Source organism: Papio anubis, chromosome 17 (genome assembly GCF_008728515.1).
Source record: "Papio anubis isolate 15944 chromosome 17, Panubis1.0, whole genome shotgun sequence".
NCBI lineage: Eukaryota > Metazoa > Chordata > Mammalia > Primates > Cercopithecidae > Papio > Papio anubis.
In genome coordinates, this window is record NC_044992.1 from 54592588 (window position 1) to 54619805 (window position 27218).

Below are 27218 nucleotides of genomic sequence, written 5' to 3' on the forward strand. Positions count from 1 at the left end.
GTTACCGAAAGTTAATTGTTTCCGGCTCCGGTGTCATGGCCGGCTCCTACCCTGAAGGTGCGCCTGCAGTCCTCGCCGATAAGAGGCAGCAGTTTGGGAACCGGTTCCTGAGCGATCCGGCGCGTGTCTTCCACCACAATGCCTGGTAATCACCCTGCCCCTCGCCCGGCCTGTCGCTCGCCCTCTGTCCCGCCGCCTCGGAGCCCTCCGAAAAGCCCCTGACCGCCGGCTACGAGTCCAGCTGCCCTACCTGAGGCACTCTCCAAGGGGAGAGAAACTCGTAGGCCAGTGACTCACCCTGCCCGCAGCCAGGACGTGAGGCCCCTAAGCTGCCCATTTGATTTTCTCAGGGACAATGTGGAGTGGTCAGAAGAGCAAGCCGCAGCGGCGGAGAGAAAAGTCCAGGAGAACAGTACCCAGCGGGTGTGCCAGGAGAAACAAGGTGCGCTTAAATGGGCTCTCAGTAGTATCAACAGCCAGCGTACTGCCGAACGCGCCCTCCCGGAGAGGCCAGAGAACCGCGGCCGCCTAGGTCCTTTATTACTGGCCTGATGCAGATCTCAAGAGTAGAGCGGGACGGGGAGGGGATGAGCAAGGAGTGAAAAGGGCTGCATTGTAACAAAATCTTGTTAAGTCGTAGAGGGTTTTTTTTATATATAGTTTAACTTTGGAGGAAGGTAATTTTGTCTTTAATTATGTTGACTAGACCCACGTTGATATGGCTAGCCAATGACGACTGTGTGGTCACGCGATCATCTTGGAGCCTGTACTTTCTATATGATTTGCACTTTCCATGAGGAGATGTTTCCATTGAAGCTTCATTTAAGTGATTACATTCTAAATATTGTTGGGAGGGGGGCTAATGACTGGTGACTGTGTGTCTATTACTTGTGTGATGGTTATGAGAATTTAGGGCTTCAGTCAAGGAAAGGTGGATGCAACAGAGTGGAGATTAAGTCTGACCAAAGAAAAGGAGGCCCCTGCTTGAGAGGTGGATGATTTCACTGCAAAATATCCCTAGATACTAAAACTAGGACTGATTGTTCCAGACAGTTGAAGATAGGACTACAAATTTAGTACCCTCTGAAAGAGTTCTGTACAAGAAGATTCCAGTTACAAAACATTCACCCTGCATAGTTTGACAGCAACTAAATCAAAGCAAGTTAAGAGTTGAAAGGGATTTTGAAAATCATGTGGTTCAATATTCTCTTTTTATAGTTAAAGACACTTGGACCACAGGACATTAAGTGCTTTTCCCAGCGGTAAGCAGTCAGTAGTAGCAGCAGGGGAACTAAAATCCTATTTCTTAGGGAGTCTTGGTTGATTCAGCAAGTGAGTTGTGAATTGTTAACACACTCCTTATTGGATTCCACCTTCCATTGTCACTGTCCTGCTCAATTTGTTAGGTTTTATCCTTTCTACTACACTAGTCAAGGCCCCCTGAATCGGCAAGAGCAGTAAACTGAAATCTGGGATTGTAATGGTCACCTTAAAAACAGCTTTCATTTAAACTGTCCATCTTTTTTTTTTTGGAGACGGAGTCTCGCTCTGTCACCAGACTGGAGTGCAGTGGCAAGATCTCAGCTCACAGCAATCTCCTCCCCAGTTCAGGCGATTCCCCTGCCTCAGCCTCCCGAGTAGCTGGGACTACAGGCGTGCACCACCACACCTGGCTAATATTTTGTATTTTAGTACAGATGGGGTTTCACCATGCTGGCCAGGATGGTCTCAATCTCCTGACCTCGTGATCTGCCCACCTCAGCCTCCCAAAGTGCTGGGATTACAGGCATGAGCCACTGCACCTGGCTACTTCTAGGAGTTTTTAATAGTTAAAAGTCATCCAGCCGGGCGCGGTGGCTCATGCCTGTAATCCCACCACTTTGGGAGGCCAAGACAGGCGGATCACAAGATCAGGAGATCGAGACCATCCTGGCTAACACAGTGAAACCCTGTCTCTACTAAAAAATACAGAAAATTGTCCGGGCATGGTGGCGGGCGCCTGTAGTCCCAGCTGCTCAGGAGGCTGAGGCAGGAGAATGGCGTGAACCCGGGAGGTGGAGCTTGCAGTGAGCCGAGATCGCACCACTGCACTCCAGCCTGGGCGACAGAGAGAGACTCTGTCTTGGGGGGGAAAAAAAAAAAGTCATCCAAAGGTGTAGGAGGATACTTGATAGGTAGTAAGTTCTCTGGTTGATTGTTCAAACAGAATTTAGACTCTCCTGTAATGACGAATAGGGCCTTTCAGGTATAATGCCAGATGGCAAGACTAAATGACCTCAGAAAGGCCTTCAGCTCTGGGACTGTGGCTCTACCTGAGGATACTTTTAGTATTAAAGTGACATTTGGTAAAGCAGGATAATTGACATTAGATACAAATAAAATATTTGAGAGCTGGTTCTTAAAATTCTTTCTTAAATATTTACAGTTGATTATGAGATCAATGCCCACAAATACTGGAATAACTTCTACAAAATCCATGAAAATGGGTTTTTCAAGGATAGACATTGGCTTTTTACCGAATTCCCTGAGCTGGCACCTAGCCAGAATCAAAATCATTTGAAGGATTTGTTCTTGGAGAACAAGAGGAGTGAAGTACCTGAATGTAGAAACAATGAGGATGGACCTAGTTTAATAATGGAAGAACAGCACAAGTGTTCTTCGAAGAGCCTTGAACATAAAACAGAGACACCTCCTGTGGAGGAGAATGTAACTCAGAAAATTAGTGACCTGGAAATTTGTGCTGATGAGTTTCCTGGATCCTCAGCCACCTACCGAATACTGGAGGTAACCTTTTATTGTCTCGGTAGTGGGGTATGTGAAGCTATTATACTTGTGCACGTGTAGTAGCATAGAGAGGGTGACAACAAAAGTAACTTCTATTGGATGATGCTGACTAGACTTGACCCTTATATTACCCTGGAATCACTTCCATTTTTGAACTGATAAAATGCCCTCAGTGCAGGCCAGATATCTGGTGGTCATGATGGACAAAGATCACATGGGAATAGCATGTCACTTCCAAAAATTGTATTAATAGCATCATGCTGTACCTGTCACATGCCACTGCATCATACAGGTGAAAGAGCTCAACATGATCATTGCTATAACCCTGGAAGAAAGTCCCAGATCAGAAGACAAACTGTTGCTTCTCCTCTAATACAGTTTACAGGAACAAAGAGGGTAGTTAGGATGGTGCCTGTGTCTTAGGCCTGGGATAATTCTCTTCCTCTGCGTTTGGATAGTGTAGCAGAGTCTAGACCTGGAAAAATGTCTAGATTGGTATAATATAAATTCATAAATGGGGACTGCACACGTTACTGGAAGCTGATTCTGAAACTGGTTAACCTTGGGATTGAGTCCTATGGTGTGATCTTAGATAATTTCCTTACCCTCTCTGAGCAGTGAGACTGCTGCCTCTGCACCTTGTAGTTACGAGGATGGAGATAATATACGTAAAATGGCTAAGAACAATATCTGGCACATAGTTAAGCCTTTAGTGAATAGTTGCTGTCTTCATTACCACACAGCGCTGTGTTTAGGACAAGGTTGCCAAGGTCCCCTTTTCATACATTTTTCAGCACAGTTGATTACAAATATTTTCACAATAACAATATAAGTTCAGTAAGAAAATACTTCATCTGCAGGACCACTTGCTAGAACTCAAAAGATAAAAGCAATCCTTGCCCTTTTTTCTAGACCAGCTCCTTTCTGCTAATGAAAACCCATGCTCTTGTCTTTTTAAGGGTTCCTGAAGTCGAGATCGAAATCAACAAATGTCATGGGTACTGTTTAGCTCTGGTCACTACACCTTCCCTAATACAGTTAGGCCAGCTTTTGTTGATTATTATTTTTCTAGCTTTAGGGAATTAACTCTGGAAAGTTCTGTGATTAATAGTTCATTTCTGTCTGCAGGTTGGTTGTGGTGTGGGAAACACAGTCTTTCCAATTTTACAAACGAACAAGTAAGTATGTTGTAAAAGTTTATGATAGCAAAGAAGATAAAAGTGAAGGTTGGCTGGGTGCATTGCTTCACGACAGTAATCCCAGCACTTTGGGAGGCCAAAGCAGGATTGCTTGAGGCCAGGAGTGTGAGACCAGCCAGGGCAATGTAGCAAGAAAAAAAAGTAAAGGCTTTTTTCAAAACTTGCTACATCAAACTATCAGTAATGGTTATTGGAAAATATGGATTATGTCAACTTCAGATTTCTACATTATTCATTTATGGATTGATTGAATTTGATTATCTTTGTCATTTGGAAAATTAGACTTAAAACTTGATAGTGTTAACATGTAGTGCCGCCTTCTAAGGAACAAATGTGTTCACCTTTTCCATTCTCGTGATCTCTGAAGAACAGTCAGCAGCTGAGTTGTCATCACCCCCATGGTAGAGTTGAGAAAGCTAACATACATGAAGATGTCTCCTGTTCTGATGAAAACACTCTGTTTTGTGTACTTAAACAGAACACTTCTGACACCAAATGTGCGGGGGTTTTGCCAACACTGACCAATTCAGCAACAGCTGGGTGTCCTAGAATTGTCCAGAATTGAATTAATTCTGACACTGTCTACTTGGAGTTGGTATCAGATCGCACAAGTTAAGGATTTGGTCCCAGAAGACTGCCCCTGACTTCAGATGCCAGTTGTGAATCTGGCCCTCCGTGTTTCTGCCCTAAATCAGGGGAGCCCTATCTCCAGTTCAATAATTGCCTAGAATGACTCACAGAACTCAGGGAAACACTTCACTTACATTTATGTGTTTGTTACGAAGGATACAGATTAACAGCCAGCTGAAGAAATAATTAGGGTGGAGTTCACAGGATCTCACACTCAGGAGCTTTGTCCCTGAGGAGCTCAGTGCAGGGCCCTCCTAGCACACGGATGTGTTCACCAACCTGGAAGCTCATCAAGAGTTTTTTTTGTTTTGAGACAAGCTCTTGTCCTGTCATCCTGACTAGAGCACAGTGGTGCACCCAGAGCACACTGCAGGCTGAAAGTCCTAGGCTCAAGCAGTCCTCTCACTTCAACCTCCCAAGTAGCTGGGCCTACAGACACATGCCACCATGCCCAGCTAATTTTTGTTTATTTTTTGTAGAGACAGGATCTCACTTCGTTGCCCAGACTGGTCTCAGACTCCTGGGCTCAAGTGATCCTCTTGCCTCGGCCTCCCAAAGTACTGGAGTTACATGCATAAGTCACCATTCCCAACCTCAAGAGTTTTTATACGCTAGGATACAGACTTATGGGAAAATTAACTTTAAAAGGAGAAGAAGGTAATAGTTTTCATACAACATAATCTGCATTTCTATTCAGGATGTTGGTGGGTGAAGCTGAAAGAAAGTTCCAGTCTATTTGCCCTTCCTGGTGTTGGCCCCACCCCAGGTCGTCTCATTAACATAAATTCAGTGTGGTCCTGGGGGAGTTCATTATGAATAACAAAAGATATGGAGTCTTGCTTCATCACCCAGGCTGGAGTATAGTGGCACGATCTCGGCTCATTGCAACCTAGGCCTTCTGGGTTCAAGTGATTCTCCTGCCTCAGCCTCCCTAGTAGCTGGGATTACAGGTGCACACCACCACGCATAGCTAATTTTTATATTTTTAGTAGGGATGGGGTTTCACCGCATTGGCCAGGCTGGTCTCGAACTCCAGACCTCAGGTGATCCACCTGCCTCAGCCTCCCAAAGTGCTAGGATTATAGGTGTGAGCCACGATGCCCATCTTGCTGAGGAAATTCTTAAGGTTTTTGGAACTCTGTACCTGGAACCACAAAGACCAACACCAGATATATTTATTATAACATACCTGTTTTGTTCGAGAAGGAGTCTTGCTGTGTTACCCAGGCTGGAGTGCAGTGGCATAATCTTGGCTCACTGCAACCTCTGCCTCCTGGGTTCAAGTGATTCTCCTGCCTCAGCCTCCCAAATACCTGGGATTACGGGCATGCGCCACAATGCCCAGCTAATTTTTGTATTTTTAGTAGAGACAGGGTTTCACTGTATTGGTCAGGATGGTCTCGAACTCCTGACCTCAAGTGATCCACCCGCCTCTGCCTTCCAAAGTGCTGGGATTACAGGCCTGAGCCATGGCTCCTGGCCCTATAACTGTTTTTAAACCCCTTGTGGAAATGACATTCCAGTTCTGTATTCATTATTGGAATCCAGTTTCTCAAAGGTTTCATATAATATATACTTTACCAATTTAGCCCACGGTATTCATTAACAGGATTGAGTAAAACATTAGCCTCATTACCAATATACATTTAAATATTTCTACAATTTGTTCTCAGAAATTTCTGAGAAAATGGCAGTCCTAGTAGCTAACACTGAAGAAAAGAGATTGTTCTGCTCTTGAAGTTACACTCTGAGGAACCCACCTCAAATGGGAGATTGACTTAGCTTCAAGTTATGGCCATTAATCATCAATATCATCAATGAATGTAAAACTGAATGGCAGTTCAGATGGCATCTTTGCCACAGCCTCTTTATGCCATTTAAATAAGATCGCTGTGTTCAATATCTTGCTAGAACCCACTTGTTCATGTAATTCACTGGCTCAGAATTGACATGTTTTCTACTGCCTGTGAATCAGGTTTTTAAATTGTTGGGCATAGTTTTCAAGGTCCTCTGCAAGAATGTGCCCTATAAAGTATGTCCTCTTATCCCTCAGTGCACTGGTCACACCTTGCATGTCTTCCCCTGATTCCGTACCTTTCCAAAATGTCCTTTGTTTCTACTACACTATTTCCTTCGTTCCTCATATTCTAGATCAGAAGCATCTAGAAAACTTCCCTAGTTGATGTCGTCCAGCTGCATCACTCTGTAGTCTTTTTTGAGACAGAGTCTCACTCTGTTGCCCAGGCTGGAGTAACTCAATATCGGCTCACCGCAACCTCCACCTCCCAGGTTCAAGCAACTCTCCTGCATCAGCCTCCCAAGTAATTGAGATTACAGGTCCCCACCACCACACCCAGCTAATTTTTGTATTATTGATTGAGACTGAGTTTTGCTCTTGTTGCCCAGGCTGGAGTGCAGTGGCGCAATCTTGGCGCACCACAACCTCCACCTCGTGAGATCAAGCGATTCTCCTGCCTCAGCCTCCCGAGTAGCTGGGATTACAGGCATGTGCCACCACACCCAGCTAATTTTGTATTTTTAGTAGAGATGGCGTTTTTCCATGTTGGTCAGGCTGGTCTCAAACTCCTGACCTCAGGTGATCCACACACCTCAGCCTCCCAAAGTGCTGGGATTACAGGTGTGAGCCACTGCACCTGGCTCATTTTTGCTTTGTTGTTGGTGGGTTTTTTTGTTTGTTTGTTTGTTTTTGAGATGGAGTCTTGCTCTGTCTCCCAGGCTAGAGTGCAGTGGTGCAATCTCAGCTCACTGCAAGCTCCACCTCCCAGGTTCACGCCATTCTCCTGCCCCAGCCTCCCGAGTAGCTGGGACTACAGGTGCCCGCCACCACGCCCGGCTAATTTTTTGTATTTTTAGTAGAGACAGGCTTTCACCATGTTGGTCAGGCTGGTCTCAATCTCCTGACCTTATGATCCGCCCGCCTCGGCCTCCCAAAGTGCTGGGTTTACAGGCGTAAGCCACCATGCCCAGCCTAATTTTTGTATTTTTTTTAGTAAAGACAAGCTTTCACTATGTTGGCCAGGCTGGTCTCGAACTCCTGACTTCAGGTGATCCACCCACCTCATCCTCCTAAAGTGCTGGGATTACAGGCATGAGCCACCACGCCCAGCCCACTCTGCAGTCTTTACAGCCTTTTTATGTTTCTTGAGTTACCCTTATTGCCTTTTTTTTTTTTTTTTTTTTTTTTGAGACAGGCTCTCTGTTACCCAAGCTAGAATGCAGTGGTGCCATCACAGCTCACTGTAGCTTCCGCCTTCCTGGGCTCAGTTGATCCTCCCACCTCAGCCTCCCAAGTAACTGAGACAACAGGCGTGTGCCACCACCCCTGCTAATTTTAGTCTTTTTTGTAGAAATGGGGTTTTGCCATGTTGCACAGGCCAGGGTTCTTAATATTTTTTTAATGTATCTGATAAAGTCTTTGGATCATTTCTCAGGCTAATGTATTTTTCATTTGTTTTCTTTTTATATATAACAGCTTTTTGGAGATACAAAGTGTGTAATACAGTGGTTTTTTTGTTTGGTTGGTTTTCTTTTTTTCTTTTTTTTTTTGAGACAGCATCTTGCCCTGTCGCCCGGGCTGGAGTACAGTGGCACAATCTTGGCTCACTGCAACCTCTACCTCCCATCTTCAAGCAATTCCCCTGCCTCAGCCTCCCGAGTAGTTGGGATTACAGGCGCCCGCCACCATGCCCAGCTAATTTTTGTATTTTTGGTAGAAACGGGTTTTCACTGTGTTGGCCAGGCTGGTCTCGAACTCCTGACCTTGTGATCCACCCACTTCAGCCTGCCAAAGTGCTGGGATTACAGGCGTGAGCCACCGCGCCCAACCATAATACAGTGGTTTTAAGTTAATTCACAGAGTTGTGCAGCCATCACTGCAGTCAGCTTCAGGACATTTTCATCACCCCAAAAAGAAGCCCCATACCCATTAGCAGTCACTCCCCATTTCCCGATTTCCCCCAGCCTCTAGCCCTAAGCAACCACTACTCTACAAATGCACGGATCTCTATATAGATTTATCTTGGGCTAATTTTAAGTATATGAAGTAAAATAGAGAAAACCAATTATTTTGAAATGCAGCTCTATCCTCAGATCCCAATTAAGGACTCTGATTTTAAAAGTAATACTCTCAGCCCTTCATATTCACCTGTTCTGCATCCAAGGATTCAAGCAACCTTGGATTGAAAATAAATAGTACAGGCCGGGCACAGTGGCCCATGCCTATAATCCCAGCACTTTGGAAGGACAAGGAGATAGTATCACTTGAGCCCAGAAGTTAAAGACGAGCCTGAGCAACATAGTGAGACCTTGTCTTTACAAAAACTTAAAAATTAGCCAAGCATGCTGGCATGCACCTGTAGTCTCAGCTACTTTGGAGGCTGAGGCCAGAGGATTGGTTGGGGCTGCAGTGAGCCATTATCACACCACTGTACTCCAGGTGACAGAGCAAGACCCTGTCTCAGAAATAATACAACAATTTTTTAAAACATAACTATTTACGGCCGGGCGCAGTGGCTCACGCCTGTAATCCCAGCACTTTGGGAGGCTGAGGCGGGTGGATCACGAGGTTAGGAGATCGAGACCATCCTGGCTAACACGGTGAAACCCCATCTCTACTCAAAATACAAAAAATTAGCTGGGCGTGGTGGTAGTATCTGTAGTCCCAGCTACTCTGGAGGCTGAGGCAGGAGAATGGCATGAACCCGGGAAGCGGAGCTTGCAGCGAGCCAAGATTGCACCGCTGTACTCCAGCCTGGGCGACAGAGCAAGACTCCATCTCAAAAAAAAAAAAAAATGTATATCACTATTTACATAGCATTTATATTAGGCATTAGAGATGATTTAATCTATGCAGGAGGATGTGTGTGGGTTGTATGCAAATGCTACACCTGAGACCATTGTGTAAGAGACTTGAGCTGGATACCTAGGGATAACTATATGACCTGTAGAAAAAGAAAAGCACAGGCCAGGCGTGGTGGCTCACGCTTGTAATCCCAGCACTTTGAGTGGCCAAGGTGGGCAGATCACGTGAGGTCAGAAGTTCGAGCCCAGCCTGGCCAACATAGAGAAACCCTGTCTCTACTAAAAATACAAAAATTAGCCAGGCATGGTGGCAGGCACCTGTAATCCCAGCTACTCAGGAAGCTGAGGCAGGAGAATGGCTTGGACCCAGGAGGCAGAGGTAGCAATGAGCCGAGACCATGCCATTGCACTCCAGCCTGGGCAACAAAAGCAAAACTCCATCTCAAAAAAAAAGATAAAAGAAAAGCACAAAGAGGCCAGGTGTGGTGGCTCATGCCTGTAATCTGAACACTTTGGGAAGCCAAGGTCAGGAGTTCAAGACCAACCTAACCAACATGGTGAAACCCCGTCTGTCCTAAAAATACAAAAATTAACGGCATGGTTGTGGGAAGCTGTAGTCCCAGCTACTCGGGAGGCTGAGGCTGCAGAATCACTTGAACCCAGGAGGCAGAGGCTGCAGTGAGCTGAGATTACCCTACTACCATCCAGCCTAGGTGACAGAGCCGAGACCTCATGTCAAAAAAAAAAAAAAAAAGAAAAGCATAAAGAAGAAAACAACACTTGCCAGGCACAGTGGCTCATGCCTGTAATTTCAGCACCTTGGGAGGCCGAGGCAGGTGGATCACCTGAGGTCAGGAGTTTGAGACTAGCCTGGCCAACATGGTGAAACCCCATCTCTACTAAAAATACAAAAATTAGCTGGGCATGGTGGTGCGCACCTGTAATCCCAGCTACTTGGGGGGCTGAGGTAGGAGGATCACTTGAACCCAGGAGGTGAAGACTGCAATGAGTGTTTTAGAAAGCAGAAGCTGAGTCTGATAGAACTTAGCCCATGGCCTTAATGGGTACTCGGCAGATGCAGCTGCCTGACTGATTCAAGAACAGGACAGGCATGGCCCCAGCTTCCAGAGCAGTACTGTGGAATAGAACTTTGTGCAGTGATGGAAATGTTCTACTGCCCTTATGGCAGTCACTAGCCACGTGTGAAATGTATCTAATAGGACTGAGAAACTGAATTTTTAATTTAAATAGCCACAGGTAGCTAGTGATTACCACAGCAAATGCTGCAGCTTCCCAGGTTTTTAGTCTTGATTATACCTCCCAAAAGTTGTCTGCTCCAAAGGTCAACAGTTCAGCAGGAAGCAGAGCCCATGCCTTTGAGAAGCTGGAGGTATTGCATACTCCCAAAAATCCCAGGGTCTCTCAAAGAGTGAGCCCAACAGTGCAGAAGAGCTCTGGGCTGTTGTTTCTAAAACACAAGTGTACAGCCTTCCTCCTCTCCCATTTTTATTTAGACCTGTCCTGACAAAAAGAATTCTGGCATTACAAATTGTTTTGCATTTTGATGTCTTCAGAATAAATATATAATATGCTTCATAATGGAAGCAATTTTGATGATTTTAAAATCAACATTTTTTGTATTGCTACCTTGTGCTGAGACTTGTGCTAGATAGTGAGGATACCAAGAGAAATAAGCACAGGGATTTTGTGGTGTTCGTCTTTATCTCCTCAGCATCTAAGATAATACCCAATACATAGTGGACCCACAGTAGTGTTTGGTGAACTAATAAGCGAGAGGTGTAATCTCTGCTGTCACAGCACTCACCCACTATGTGGTGGGGGCCAACAGACAGGTACAGATGTGTTCCTGGTGTGGAGAAAGTGCCAAGGTAGCTCAGAGCGGAGAAAAAAGAATTCTTGTGGTGCTATCAAGCAAGGCTTCATTTGAGGGAAACGTAGGATTTCTGTAGATGGAAAAAGAGAAGACATTGATTTGGAACTCACTGGTTGTTTTATAAACTTCATATTAGCTATGTCCACACAGCCTCCAAAAGGATATAATTCAAAAAGGATTTTAACCAAAATGAAATATGTTGTGACTAATAGATACAGTTTATTTGAATGAATGATGGTTTTTCCCGTTTAATATTTTAACTCTACTACACAAGAATGAGAGATAGCTCAATTTGTAGTCTCATTGTTCTGTCTTTTCTGCCCATTTCAGTGACCCAGGACTCTTTGTTTACTGCTGTGATTTTTCTTCCACAGCTATAGAGCTGGTCCAGGTGAGTAAAATGGCTCCTATTGGAAATTTCCACTGATTAAAAAGGGAAAAGGTTCTCCTAAAAATCAAGGTCTCTGTCTGTGTTCTTATTATATGGTCTGTTTTCTTATGGTCTAAAAGTAAAAGATTTACTGATAACAAGCATACCTTATTTTATTGCAGTTCACTTTATCACACTGTACAGATGTGGTATCCATTCATATATTGAAAGTTTGTTGTAACCCTGCATCAAGCAAGCCTACCAGTGCTGTTTCTCCACCACCATATGCTCACTTAGTGTCTGTGTGTCATGCTTTGGTGATTCTCAGAATATTTCAGACTTTTTTACTATTAATATGTTATAGCGTGTGATGTTACTGTTGTACTTGGTTTGGGGTTCCACAGATCACATCTGTGTAAGACGGTCAGCTTAACAAACGCATGTGTTGTGACTGCTCCACCAACCGGCCATTCCCCCATTTCTCTCCCTCTCCTCTGGTCTCCCTGTTCTCTAAGACACAATATTGCAATTAGGCCACTTCATACTCTACAGTGTCCTCTGTGTGTTCAAGTGAAAGGAAGAGTTTCACCACGTTGCCCAGGCTGGTCTCGAATGGTAGCTTACACTTGTGATTATTAAATTTAATACACAATTGCATAAACCAATGAAATATGATTGCAGGCTGGTGGGGTGACTCATACCTGTAATCCCAGCACTTTGGGAGGCCAAGGTGGGCGGATCACGAGGTCAGGAGTTCAAAACCAGCCTGACCAACGTGGTGAAACCCCGTCTCTACTAAAAATACAAAAAAAATTAGCCGGGCTAAAGTACAAAAAGTGGTGCACACCTGTAATTTCAGCTACTCAGGAGGCTGAGGTAGGAGAATTGCTTGAACTCAGGAGGCCGAGATTGCGCCACTGCACTCCAGCTAGGCCACAGAGCGAGCCTCCATCTCAAAAAAAATAAATAAAAATACATTATTGGTCGGACACAATGGCTTAACGTCTGTCATCCCAACACTTTCGAAGGCCGAGGCGGATGGATCGCTTGAGATCAGGAGTTCAAGACTACCCTAGGCAACATGGTGAAACCCCATCTCTACTAAAGAAAAATACAAGAAATTATCCAGGCATAGTGGTGGGCACCTGTAGTCCCAGCTACTCAAGAGGCCGAAGCAGGAGAATCACTTGAACTGGGGAGGCAAATGTTGCAGTGAGCCAAGATCGTGCCACTGCACTCCAGCCTGGGCAACAAAGTGAGACTCCATTTCAAAAAAAAGAGAAAGAAAATAATTTATTGCTAAAACATGTTAATAATCATCTAAACCTTCAGCAAGTTGTAATCTTTGCTGGTGGAGGGTCTTGCCTTGATATTGATGGCTGCTGACTGATCAGGGTGGTGATTGCCGAGGGCTGTGGTGGTGATTGCTAAGGGCTGGGGTGACTGGTGGTTTCTTAAAATAAGATAACAATGAAGTTTACCGTATCAATTGGCTCTTCCTTTCATGAAAGATTTCTCTGTAGCATGCGATGCTGATAGGATTTTGCCCACAGTAGAGCTTTCAAATTGAAGTCCATTCTCTCAAACCCTGCTGCTACTTTATCAACTAAGTTTGATGCCATTTCAAAACAAAAAACCTTTCTTGCCATTTCAAAACAATGTTCACAGCATCTTTACCAAAGTAGATTTGATCTCAGTAAACCACTTTCTTTGCCCATAAGAAGCAACTCCTTACAGATAAGGATACTGGGAGGGAGGAAGGGAGGGAAGGAGGGAAAGAAGGAAGGAAGGAAGGAGGAAGGGAGGAAAGAAGTAAAGAAAAGAAGGAAGGAAGGAAGGCTAAAAAAGAAGCAGCAATGAGATTGCAGCAATTCAGTCACATCTTCGGACTTCACCTTTTTTTTTTTTTTGGAGACAGTCTCACTGTGTGCCCAGGCTGAAGTAGAGTGACACAATCATAGCCCACTGCAGCCTTGAACTTTTGGGCTCAGGCGATCCTGATAGATGATTCCATTGGGGTTCTTTGAGTTACAAGTAACAGAAACATCTAGACAAACTCAAAGCAATAAAGGAGAATGTCATAGAACCTAACGGCACAAAATACAGCCCCAAGTTCCTGGTATCTTACCTCTCATTGCCCAGGGCCCATTTGTTTTTTCCCTCTTTGCATACCAGCTTTCTCAAGTCAGTTTTTCCTGGTTTTGCACGTGGCTCCAACGTGCTTGCTCCTCCCAGTCCCTTACAAGTTCACCCTCTTCAGGGGTTCATGGTGCCTCACTAAAACAACTGTGTCCCAGTTCTGAAGTCCCTGGAAAGTCTAGTTAACACAACCTAACTGGTAAATACAGCAGCCCTGTTTGAATCACTTTTGGCCAATGAGAAACAAACTCACATATTTGGAGAAGATGGACATTGAAGGCAGATGCCTTAAAATGTGTCTGTTACGGCCAGGCACGGTGGCTCATGCCTATAATCCCAGCGCTTTGGGAGGCCGAGGTCAGCGGATCACGAGGTCAGGAGTTCGATACCAGCCTGACCAATATGGTGAAACCCCGTCTCTACTAAAAATACAAAAATTAGCTGGGCATGGTGGCGCACACCTGTAGTCCCAGCTACTTGGGAGGCTGAAGCAGAAGAATCGCTTGAACCCAGGAGGCAGAGGTTGCAGTGAGCCGAGATGGCACCACTGCACTCCAGCCTGGGTAAATAGAGCAAGACTCCATCTCAAAAAAAAAAAATGTGTCTGTTACAATTGGCCAAGTGTGGTGGCTCACGCCTTTAATCCCAGCACTTTGGGATGCTGAGGTGGGTGGATCACTTGAGGTCAGGAGTTCAAGACCAGCCTGGCCAACATGGTGAAACCCTGTCTGTAGGTTAAAAAACACAAAAACTAGGCTGGGCACAGTGGTTCATGCCTGTAATCCCAGCACTTTGGGAGGCCAAGGCAGGCAGATCATCTGAGGTCAAGAGTTCCAGACCAGCCTGGCCAATATGGTGAAACCCCATCTCTACTAAAAATACAAAAATTAGCCGAGCATGGTGGTAGGTGCCTGTAATCCCAGCTACTCGAGAGGCTGAGTCAGGAGAATCATTTGAACCTGGGAGGTGGAGGTTGTAGTGAGCCAAGATCATGCCATTGCACTCCAGCCTGGGCGACAAGAGCGAAACTCCATCTCAAAAAAAAAAAATACAAAAACTAGCAGGATGTGGTGGTGTGCACCTGTAATCCCAGCTACTGGGGAGGCTGAGGCAGGAGAATTGCTTGAACCTGGGAAGCAGAGGTTGCAGTGAGCCGAGATTGCGCCACTCCAGCCTGGGCAACAGAACAAGACTCTCTCAAAAAAAAAAAAAAAAAAAGTGTCTGTTACAATTATGTATAATGCTGTTAGGGCAGGTTCGGGATTGGTAGTGCCATGTTTTTGGAATTATTCATGAAGTTAAAGACCAAATGAATATTGAAGCCTATCTTTACTTCAGTTTTTGCTAACAAAGTACATTTAAATTTTCTACATCTACAGAAATAGATTTTCCTGAAGAATTCTATGGTTTGTGTAATATTTTCTAGTTGGGAGTTATTTTAAATCATGTGCTTTGTTTGTTTTGAGACAGGGTCTCAATCACTCAGGCTGGAGTGCAGTGGTACAATCAAGCTCACTGCGGCCTTGATCTCCTGGGCTCAAATGATTCTCCCACCTCCTGTGTAACTGGGACTGCAGGCACATGCCACCACACCTGGCTAATTTTTTTTATTTTTTTATTTTTTTTTTGAGATGGAGTCTAGCTCTGTCGCCCAGACTGGAGTGCAGTGGCGTGATCGCAGCTCACTGCAACCTCTGCCTCCCGGGTTCAAGTGATTCTCCTGCCTCAACCTCCAGAGTAGCTGGGATTACAGGCAGGCGCCACTGCACCCAGCTAATTTTTTGTATTTTTAGTAGAGACAGGGTTTCACCATGTTGGCCAGGCTGATTTTGAACTCCTGACCTCAGGTAATCTGCCCACCTCAACCTCCCAAAGTGCTAGGATTACAGGCATGAGCCACCGCGCCCAGCATTTTTTTTATTTTTTGTGGCGACAAAGTCTCACTCTGTTGCCTAGCTGGTCTCAAACTCCAGGGCTCAAGTGATCCTCCCATCTCAGCCTCCCAGGGTGCTGGGATTCTAGGTGTGAGCCACCATGCCTAGCAGATCGTGCTTTTTTAAAGTGTGTGCTGTCTCTCTGCTTATGAATGTTTTTTTTCCCTGTTGCTCACTCATTTTCATGATCGTTTTCCAGTTCTCAGATCTGACTTCATGCATGAGAAGTATAGAAAGTACACAAGAATAAAGAATAAAAGTAGGGGAGTCAGGAATGTTCTATTTTAAAAGCAACCATTAGATTCCTCACCATCTCCCTTCAATTATTCCTGATCTTTACTCTCTGAGTCCTCCCTGAAATAACATGCTATTAGGTTGATGCAAAAGTAATTGCAGTTTTTGCGATTACTTTCTCTTTTTTTTTTTTTTTTTTTTTCTTTTTTTAGACGGAGTTTCACTCTTGTCTCCCAGGCTGGAGTGCAATGGCACGATCTCAGCTTACTGCAACCTCTGCCTCCTGGGTTCAAGTGATTCTCCTGCCTCAGCCTCCTGAGTAGCTAGGATTACAGGCATGTGCCACCACACCTGGCTAATTTTGTATTTTTAGTAGAGATGGGGGTTCTCCATGTTGGTCAGGCTGGTCTTGAACTCCCGACCTCAGGTGATCCTCCTGCCTTGGCCTCCAAAAGTGCTGGGATTACAGGCATGAGCCACCACGCCCTTGCCATTACTTTCTTTTTTTTTTTTTTTTTTTTTTTTTTTGAGACGGAGTCTCACTGTGTCTCCCAGGCTGGAGTGCAGTGGCGTGATCTCGGCTCACTGCAAGCTCCGCCTCCCGGGTTCACGCCATTCTCCCGCCTCAGCCTCCCAAGTAGCTGGGACTACAGGCGCCCGCCACCGTGCCCGGCTAATTTTTTGTATTTTTTTAGTAGAGACGGGGTTTCACCATGTTAGCCAGGATAGTCTCGATCTCCTGACCTCGTGATCCACCCGCCTCGGCCTCCCAAAGTGCTGGGATTACAGGCTTGAGCCACCACGCCCGGCCCTTGCCATTACTTTCAATAGCAAAAACCACAACTACTTTTTCACCAATCTATATAATGATTAGAAATATATCCCCTACTCAGGAGGGTGAGGCAGGAGATCCTATCGTGTCAACTCAAGAGTTTGAGGCCAGCCTGGGCAATATGGGGAGATTTTGCCTCAAAAAAAAGGAAAAAGAAATATATCCCTCTTTGTGAAGTAGCAGCAGTTACATTTAAAATTTAAAACAAGATAATATTTTATTTAGGCTATGTTTTCTAATGTACTTGTCTAATGTACTTGTCTCTTCCACCTGTCTGCAGACAAATCCAGAATATGATCCTTCACGGTGTTTTGCCTTTGTTCACGACCTGTGTGATGAAGAGAAGAGTTACCCAGTGCCCAAGGGCAGTCTTGATATTATCATTCTCATATTTGTTCTTTCAGCGATTGTTCCAGACAAGTAAGTTTGGGTCCCTTGGCCGGTAGTGTCACAAAAAGAAAGCTTTGGTGAGGGACCTTTTTTTTAAGATAGGGTCTTGTTCTGTCAGCCCAGGCTGGAGTGCAGTGGTACAATCATGGCTCACTGCAGCCTTAACCTCTTGGACTTAAATGATCCTCCCTCCTCAGCTTCCCAAGTAGGTGGGACCACAGGCATGTGCCACCAGTCCTGGCTAATTTTTGTGTTTTTAGCATAGATGGGGTTTTGCCATGTTGCCCAGACTGGTCTTGAATTCCTGGCTCAAGCGATCCTCCCACCTTGGCCTCCCAAAGTGCTGGGATTATAGGTGTGAGCCACCATGCCCAGCCTGGTGAGGGACCTTGATATTAGAGTTGGGCTAGAAGCAAAAAGAGTTTTGTTTATGTTCTGATAGACACAAAGAAGCCACACCATTTGTAATGATGTGCGCATCTCAACCATTTTCCTAAATTTGGCTTGATGTCCAGCTTCTGCTCTGTCCTCGAAACTTCTGCCTGCTGGCTGCAGTAGTTGGTTCTTCATTTCCTTGTTGTGGCTCAACATTGGGAAAGAATGGGAAATCAGTCTCTAATGAGTATGTGGGGAAATTCCTATTGATAATCTCATCACATGCCATTTTAGAACTGTGGGTGTCACAGCTTTTAGGTAATGTCTCATTATTGGCCTTTTATTTATTTATGTATTTATTTATTTATTTATTTTTAATTTTGAGACGAGAGTCTAGCCCTGTTGCCCGGGCTGGAGTGCAATGGCATGATCTAGGCTCACTGCAACCTCTGCCTCCCTGGTTCACACAATTCTCTTGCCTCAACCTCCTGAGTAGCTGGGATTACAGGCACCCGTCACCAAGCCCAGCTAATTTTTGTATTTTTAGTAGTGATGGGGTTTCACCATGTTGGCCAGGCTGGTCTCAAACTCCTGTCCTTGTGATCTGCTCACCTCGGCCTCTCAAAATGCTGGATTACAGGCGTGAGTCACCACGCCCAGCCTTTTTTTTTTTTTTTTTGGAGATGGAATCTTGCTCTATTGCCCCAGTTGGGGTGCAGTGATGAGATCTCAGCTCACTGCAACCTCCACCTCTTAGGTTCAACCAATTCTCCTGCCTCAGCCTCCCGAGTAGCTGGGATTACAGGTGTAACCATGCCTGGCTAATTTCTGTATTTTTTTTTTTTTTAGTAGAGATGGTGTTTCACCATGCTGGCCAGGCTGGTCTCGAACTCCTGACCTCATGATCTGCTCGCCATGGCCTCCCAACAAGTGCTGGGATTATAGGCATGAGCTACCTCATCCAGCCTATTGGCCTTTTAAATGCTTTAAATAAAAAAACCTTATTAGCAACACAAAATTTATATTGAAGCTTAACTAAAGTGTTCTCTGATGCTTACAATGTTTTGGAAAAGTGTGGTACAGAATTCTATAAAAGCAGATTCAGATTAAAAGAAAGTCAAATGCTATATCCTAAAATACACCATTAAAATCTCATATGCATCAGGCAGCCAGTGGTCCTATGAAACTACCTTCTGTTTGTTTTTTGTTTGTTTGGTTGGTTTTTGTTTTTTCTGAGATGGAGTCTCACTCTGTTGCCCAGGCTGGAGCACAGTGGCAAGATCTAGGCTCACTGCAACCTCTGCCTCCCAGCTTCAAGTGATCCTCCTGCCTCAGCGTGCCGAGCAGCTGGGATTACAGACACGCACCACCACACCTGGTTAATATTTTTTGTATTTTTAGTAGAGACGGGGGTTTCACCATGTTCGCCTGGCTGAACTCCTGACCTCAAGTGATCCAGCCACCTCGGCATCCCAAAGTGCTGGGATTACAGGCGTGAGCCACCACACCTGACCAAAACTACATTCTCAAGGAAGCAGAGTCAGAGATGGTGGCTAAGAGATTCAGACACGGCCGGGCGCGGTGGCTCAAGCCTGTAATCCCAGCACTTTGGGAGGCCGAGACGGGTGGATCACGAGGTCAGGAGATCAAGACCATCCTGGCTAACACGGTGAAACCCCGTCTCTACTAAAAAAATACAAAAAAACTAGCCGGGCGAGGTGGCGGGCGCCTGTAGTCCCAGCTACTCGGGAGGCTGAGGCAGGAGAATGGCGTGAACCCGGGAGGCGGAGCTTGCAGTGAGCTGAGATCTGGCCACTGCACTCCAGCCTGGGCGACAGAGCGAGACTCTGTCTCAAAAAAAAAAAAAAAAAAAAAAGAGATTCAGACACCATTGACTAATTCCATGGAAGCCCTTGTCACCGCCAGAGTGCAGTGAGTCTGGACAGGCTGGAGGTTGGCACATATTAGGGTAAACTATACCCATGAAATCATGACATTAGAGACTTCAAACATCTCATTCTGTGGCATCAGAGTCCTGCAAAGGATGATTAGGCAAATTAGTGTTAAAGGTCAAGGTAAGCTGGTGTTAGGAAGCCAGATAACATGACTAGAGACTGCAGGGACCAGTAATTGAGATCCTGGTTTATCTCCCAGAGTCCAAGGACCCTTTGCTGGCTGCACAGGATAGGAGCTTTGAGTGGTTGACCTTCTCTTTTTTTTTTTTTTTGAGACGGAGTCTCGCGCTGTGTCACCCAGGCTGGAGTGCAGTGGCGCGATCTCGGCTCACTGCAAGCTCCGCCTCCCAGGTTCAGGCCATTCTCCTGCCTCAGCCTCCGAGTAGCTGGGACTACAGGCGCCCGCCACCACGCCCGGCTAGTTTTTTGTATTTTTAGTAGAGACGGGGTTTCACCATGTTAGCCAGGATGGTCTCGATCTCCTGACCTCGTGATCCACCCGCCTCGGCCTCCCAAAGTGCTGGGATTACAGGCTTGAGCCACCGCGCCCGGCCGTGGTTGACCTTCTCTAGGCCACACTTCCTCTAGAAGGGCACTGAAGTCATCCAACCTGAGAGGATGAGTGCGAAATAAAGGCATATGCAGGATAATCCAAAAGACCTACCATGGTTTTAAACTTTAATAATTGCAGAGGTTGACCAGGCACAGTGGTTCACTCCTATAATCCCACCATTTTGGGAGGCTGAGGTGGGAGGAATGCTTGAAGCCAGGAGCTCAAGACCAGCTTGGGCAACAAAGCAAGACCCCCATCTCTACTAAAAATAAAAATAAAGGCCAGGTGCAGTGGCTCACGCCTGTAATCCCAGGACTTTGGGAGGCCGAGGCGGGTGGATCACAAGGTCAGGAGATCGAGACCATCCTGGCTAACATGGTGAAACCCCGTCTCTAATAAAAGTACAAAAATAAAAATAAAAAAATGAAAAGTAGAAAAAATAGCCAGATGCATATCTGTAGTCCCAGCTACTCAGAAGGCTAAGGCAGGAGTATGGTTTAAGCCCAGGAGTTTGAGGCTGCATTGAAGTGAGCTATGATGACACCACTGCACTGCAGCCTGGGTGACAGAGTGAGACCCTGTCTCAAAAAAAAACCTATGACCTCAGAAGTTTCAATGCTACAAAGTTTTTAAAAATTGACATGGACTAAAACAAACTGTTAAAATTTAAAATTCAAGCCAGCCACCGTGGCACAGACTTTTAGTCCCAGCTACCTAGGAGACTGAGGCAGGAGGATCACTTGAGCCCGAGAGTCCAGCCTGGGCAACATAGCATAGCAGGACCCCAGCTGTTTGTTTGTTTGTTTGTTTGTTCGTTTTCTTTTTTTTTTTTTTTTGAGACGGAGTCTTGCTCTGTCGCCCAGGCTGGAGTGCAGTGGCCGGATCTCAGCTCACTGCAAGCTCCGCCTCCCGGGTTCACGCCATTCTCCTGCCTCAGCCTCCCGAGTAGCTGGGACTACAGGCGCCCACCACCTCGCCCGGCTAGTTTTTTGTATTTTTTAGTAGAGACGGGGTTTCACCGTGTTAGGCAGGATGGTCTCGATCTCCTGACGTTGTGATCCACCCGTCTCGGCCTCCCAAAGTGCTGGGATTACAGGCTTGAGCCACCGCGCCCGGCCTGTTTGTTCGTTTTCTGAGACGGAGTTTCGCTCTTGTTGCCCAGGCTGGAGGGCAGTTCCGTGGTCTTGGCTCACTGCAATCCCGCCTCCCGGGTTCAAGTGATTCTCCTGCCTCAGCCTCCCAAGTAGGTGGGATTACAGGTGCCTGCCACCATCCCTGGCTAATTTTTTTGTATTTTTAGTAGAGACAGGGTTTCACCATGTTGGCCAGTATGGTCTCGAACTCCTGACCTCAGGTGATCTGCCTGCCTCGGCCGTTTTTTGTTTTTGAAGTGGGAAATGTTCATTATGCAAAATTTAAACAGATTTTGAAATTTTTTTGGTGAAGTTTGTAGCATTTAGACTTCTGAAGTTATGAAAGCTTCAACCTGCACCAAGACTTCTAAAGAACACTGCATATGGAAAGTGCAGACCTAAGTGTAAAACCCTCTGTCTCTTATCCTCATTTGCATACTGATTGTATTGCCATGTAACTTGTATGTTCTTGAGGACAAGTCTTCATTTAACAAACAAAAAGATACAGCCTCTGCATTGAAAGAGCTCAGGTCTAATGGTGCAGGCCATTAAGTCACCTAGCAGAACCCACTGGATGCTCAGGATTCTGCTCAGCCACAGGAGCACAGGGCAAAGATGGCTATCTAGGACCAGGGGGGAAGTGAGCCAGATGGAGAGCAGAGAACTTTTTTTTGTTTGTTTTTTGGAGACTGAGTCTCAGTTACTCTGCTGCCCAGACCAGAGGGCAGTGGTGCAATCTTGGTTCACTGCACCCTCTACCTCCCAGATTCCAGCAATTCTCCTGCCTCAGCCTCCTGAGTATTTGGGATTATAGGCACACGCCACCATGCCTGGCTAATTTTTGTATTTTTAGTAGAGATGGGGTTTCACCATTTTGGCCAGGCTGGTCTCAAACTCCTGACCTCAAGTGATCCATCTGCCTCAGCCTCCCAAAGTGCTGGTATCACAAGCATGAGCCACTGCAACCGGCCAGGAACAGGGAACTTTCTTACGGCAGAAGCAGGCTTTCCTCGGGCCTTTTCAGGCTGAAGGCAGTGGATCAAGGCCACAGCTGTGAGCAGGCAGCTAACGTCCTTCAGTTCTAACTGAAGCAAGGGTAGAGGAGCTTCTTAGATCTCAGGGTTGGTGTGTCAGTTGAGGAGGTCCACTGGCTTTTTGGGATATGCTACAGGGAAAGAGATCCCTGTCTTTAAGGAGACCTGATTGACCATCATTCCCTGCTGCTCCACAGGATGCAGAAGGCCATCAACAGGCTGAGCAGGCTTCTGAAACCTGGGGGGATGATGCTTCTGCGAGATTATGGCCGCTATGACATGGCTCAGCTTCGGTTTAAAAAAGGTATTTTGAGAGCGCCGAATCCTAACCACTAGAGATCATGTCCTTTGCAGGGACATGGATGAAGCTGGAAATCGTCATTCTCAGCAAACTGACACAAGAACAGAAAGCCAAACACCGCATGTTCTAACTCATAAGTGGGAGTTCAACAAAGAGAACACACGGACACGGGGCACGGGGCATCACACACTGGGGCCTGTCGGAGGATTGGGGGGGCTGGGGGAGGGATAGTATTAGCAGAAATACCTAATGTAGATGACGGGTTGATGGGTGCAGCAAACCTCCGTGGCACATGTATACCTGTGTAACAAACCTGCACGTTCTGCACATGTACCCCAGAACTTAAAGTATAATTTAAAAAAAAAACAAAGGTACTTGGCCACTATAATCAAAAAATGGTGCTGCCATCAGAATAGAGACTCTAGAATTAGAGCTCCATATATAAAGCCATTTAAAATGTGACAGAGTACTATATTTTTTAAGAAAACTGAAGAGGCTTATATAATCTAGATATTGAGGTCTTTTTAAGCAAGACAGCTACCTTTAGAAGAGCTTTTATTAGAAAGACATTTGAAAGACGGCCGAGCACGGTGGCTCATGCCTGTAATTCCAGCACTTTGGGAGGCCGAGGCAGGCAGATCGCCTAGGTCAGGAGTTCGAGACCAGCCTGACCAACATGGAGAAACCCTGTCTCTACTAAAAATACAAAATTAGCCGGGCATGGTGGTGCATGCCTGTAATCCCAGCTGCTCGGGAGGCTGAGGTAGGAGAATCACTTAAACCCAGGAGATGGAGGTTGCAGTGAGCTGAGATCGTGCCATTGCACTCCAGCCTGGGCAACAAGAGTGAAACTCTGTCTCAAAAAAAAAAAAAAGAAGACATTTGAAAAACATAAATAATTTTAAATGTGGCATGACAAAAGATGCCATTAAAAATGTAAAAGGCAAATGACAGAGTAAGAAGGAATATTTTGAGTGCATATAATAGATAAAGACTTAATATCTTTGCTCTTCAAGGAGCTGTCATGAAACTGATAAGCAAAAGATCCGTGACCCACCCAAAAAACAGGCCAGGAGTATTTAGTCAGTTCACAAAATAACGTATCTAAATGGCCAGTAAACAACACTTCAAGGAAATAAAAATAACAAGTTAGTACTACTTATTACTGGCCAATTCAAAGAAGGAGGTACATTCCTTCATTACTGGTAGAAAGAGAAATTGTTACAGCCTTTTTTTTTTTTTTTTTTTTTTTTTTGTCTTTGAGATGGAGTTTCACCCTTGTTGCCCAGGCTGGAGTGCAATAGCATGATCTCGGCTCACTGCAACCTCTGCCTCCTGGGTTCAAGCGATTCTTCTGCCTCAGCCTCCCAAGTAGCTGGGATCACAGGCACGTGCCACCATGCCCGGCTAATTTTTTATATTTTTAGTAGAGACAGGGTTTCACCATGTTGGCTAGGCTGGTCTCGAACTCCTGACCTCAGGTGATCCACCTGCCTTGGCCTCCCAAAATGCTGGGATTATAGACGTGAGCCACTGCGCTCAGTGTTACAGCCTTTTTTTTTTTTTTTTTTGAGACGGAGTCTTGCTCTGTCTCCCAGGCTAGAGTGCAGTGGCACGATCTCGACTCACTACAGCCTCTGTCTCTTGGGTTCAAGCAATTCTCCTGCCTCAGCCTCCCGAGTAGCCAAGACTACAGGCATGTGCCACCATGCCCAGCTAATTTTTTATATTTTTAGTAGAGATAGAGTTTCACCATGTTGGTCAGGCTGGTCTCGAACTCGTGACCTTAGGTGATCCGCGCACCTTGGCCTCCCAAAGTGCTGGGATTACAGGCGGGAACCACCGTGCCTGGCCTACAGCCTTTTTTTAAGCACCCAGTTATTGTTCAAGCCAATAGTTTTTTTGAATATAGTCAAGAACTAGCACATGCACGAGCAAAACTTTGTAAACAAAGTGAATGCCTCTGGATAGGGAGATGTTGTGCTTGTCACCTGAGGTGGACCCCATACCACTGAGCTTGGAGGGATTTCTGTTCTGTATTATTCAGTGAGAGGAGAGCAACGTGCAAGGGAGTATTTTAAACTCCATCCCCGTATACCAGTATCTGCAGGGAAATAAGTATATACATGTGTGATGATTTGGGCATTCAGGAAGGTCTGGAAGTATGTGCCAGGCCTGTAAACTGAGGTAAGGCCAGGGAGGTTAGCAGCAGAAGGGAAAGCACGTTCATAATCAAAACAGTATCTGAGTTGTATTTATGATTGTGTAGACACGAGAAGAGACGTGCAAAAGACAGTCACCACCAAAATGGTAATGGTTGTCTTAAGTTTGCTTAAACTCAGCTATATTGCTTAATTTAAAAAAAATAATAATAATAGGCCAGACACGGTGGCTCACGCCTTTAATCCCAGCACTTTGGGAGGCCAAGGCGGGTGGATCACCTGAGGTCCGGAGTTTGACATCAGCCTGACCAACATGGTGAAACCCCATCTCTACTAAAAATACAAAAAATTAGGCGGGTGTGGTGGTGTGCACCTGTAATCCCAGCTACTTGGGAGACTGAGGCAGGAGAATCGCTTGAACCTGGGAGGCGGAGGTTGCAGTGAGCTGAGGTCACGCCATTGCACCCAGCCTGGGCAGCAAGAGCAAAACTCTGTCTCAAAATAAATAAATAAATAAATACAAAGTTTGTGCTGTTAATTTAATGGGGTTGGGGGAGTGAACAAGTTGTTTTCATCAAACAATTCTAGAGTTTTGGAGTGGGGAGCTTAGGAACCTCATGTTTTCTGACATTGGAGTTAGCTTATTCCTGTTGAGCTGCCCTTCCCGAAGCACTGAGGCAGGAGTGCTCTCCACCCAACAAGCTGACTTCTCAGTTAACATTTCCTTAGCAATGCAAGTCAAAGGAGTGCTTTAAAGTGTCTCTGATTTTTAACACATCACTCTGCAGGTCAGTGTCTATCTGGAAATTTCTACGTGAGAGGTGACGGAACCAGGGTTTACTTCTTCACACAAGGTATGAAACACTCATCTTTTTACGCTAAAAGTCCCCAGTCCCAGATGAGATGGTCTTCAAGGCACGTTCAGAAGGAGAACTATCTGGCCCCTCCTGCCTTTTAGGCATTGCGTTTCCTGCAGTTCCCCACTGCCTACACCCTCCTCTACCCTGGGCCAGACACTTGGGCCCCCACTCAGCCCTGGCTTGTCCATGCCTTCAGTCCTGCTCTGCTCTCCCTGTCTGCCACTGTCCAAAATGGGAAGCCTGCCCGCTCTGCAAGGCTTGTCTCCAGTCCAGCCCATTTCACCCTCTGCACGGGGTTGTGCTTTGGTGCACCCAGGTCAGAGTGAGTCGTGTCTCCTGGGTTCTAGAGGTGCCAGGAACTGCTCTCCTCTGCAACTGGCCCTGTCCACAGGCGTCATCCATCACATGGGCCTTATGAATTCTCTGTTCCTGGGCCCTTTTTGGGGTCACCTTCTTTGAGCCTTTGGTTAAGATGATGAAACCTCTTTCCTAAAACAATTGCTTTGACATACATATATATTTTTGTATAAATTTTAAGGCATTCATAGAGCCTAACGGCCAAATATAAACCGAAGGTTTTTAAAAAAGAAAAAACCGCGGCCCATACGCAGTGACTTCCCCACCTAAACATGAAGTTGCTGTTACCAAGCCACCACTGCATTTATAACCAAAAGGCTGTGTAAAAACACTACAGCAGCAGGCCGGGCGCGGTGGCTCAAGCCTGTAATCCCAGCACTTTGGGAGGCCGAGACGGGCAGATCACGAGGTCGGGAGATCGAGACCATCCTGGCTAACCCGGTGAAACCCCGTCTCTACTAAAAAATACAAAAAAAAACTAGCCGGGCGAGGTGGCGGGTGCCTGTAGTCCCAGCTACTCGGGAGGCTGAGGCAGGAGAATGGCGTAAACCCGGGAGGCGGAGCTTGCAGTGAGCTGAGATCCGGCCACTGCACTCCAGCCTGGGCAGCAGAGCAAGACTCCGTCTAAAAAAAAAAAACAAAAACAAAAACAAAACACTATAGCAGCTTCCCTGAGCCCCATTAATGAGGACTTAGTCGATAAAAATGCCTTTTCTTGAGGGGAAAATATATAAACATCTTTTCTTTTCCACACTAGAGGAGCTGGACATGCTTTTCACCACTGCTGGACTGGAAAAGGTTCAGAACCTGGTGGACCGCCGACTGCAAGTGAACCGAGGGAAGCAACTGACAATGTACCGGGTTTGGATTCAGTGCAAATACTGCAAGCCCCTTCTGTCCAGCACCAGCTGAGAGGCACCTGCTGCCAAGACGATGCAAGCTCATTGTGTTTCCGGGCTTTTTTTAAAAAAACATCTGTAGCACCAGGCATGGTGGTGCATGTCTGTAATCCCAGCCACTCAGGAGGCTGAGGCGGGGAGGATCCATTGAGCCCAGGAGTCCAGCCTGGGCAAAATAGTGAGACCCTGTATCTGAAAGTAATCATAAAAATAAAAAGAATATAAATGAGGTCTTGTTGACGTTGGACAATTTAGGAATTCAGACTTGAACCTTAAACCTAGAAAAAGTTACTTTGTATCAGGATTCTAACAGTTATGCTTTATATTTGTGAAGTCCTTTAAAATATAATTTTCTCAAGTTA

General features: G+C 45.8%; 1 protein-coding gene across 1 annotated transcript; it reads left to right on the forward strand.

Annotated features, from left to right (window-relative positions):
• Positions 1-27218, forward strand: METTL2A (methyltransferase like 2A). The gene is made up of 9 exons (XM_003913250.4): positions 1-145; positions 351-442; positions 2426-2784; positions 3913-3962; positions 11659-11719; positions 17118-17257; positions 22475-22581; positions 25529-25594; positions 26715-27218. Exons 1-9 carry the CDS (start codon positions 36-38, stop codon positions 26867-26869), a joined length of 1140 nt encoding a protein of 379 aa, XP_003913299.1. The 5' UTR covers positions 1-35; the 3' UTR covers positions 26870-27218.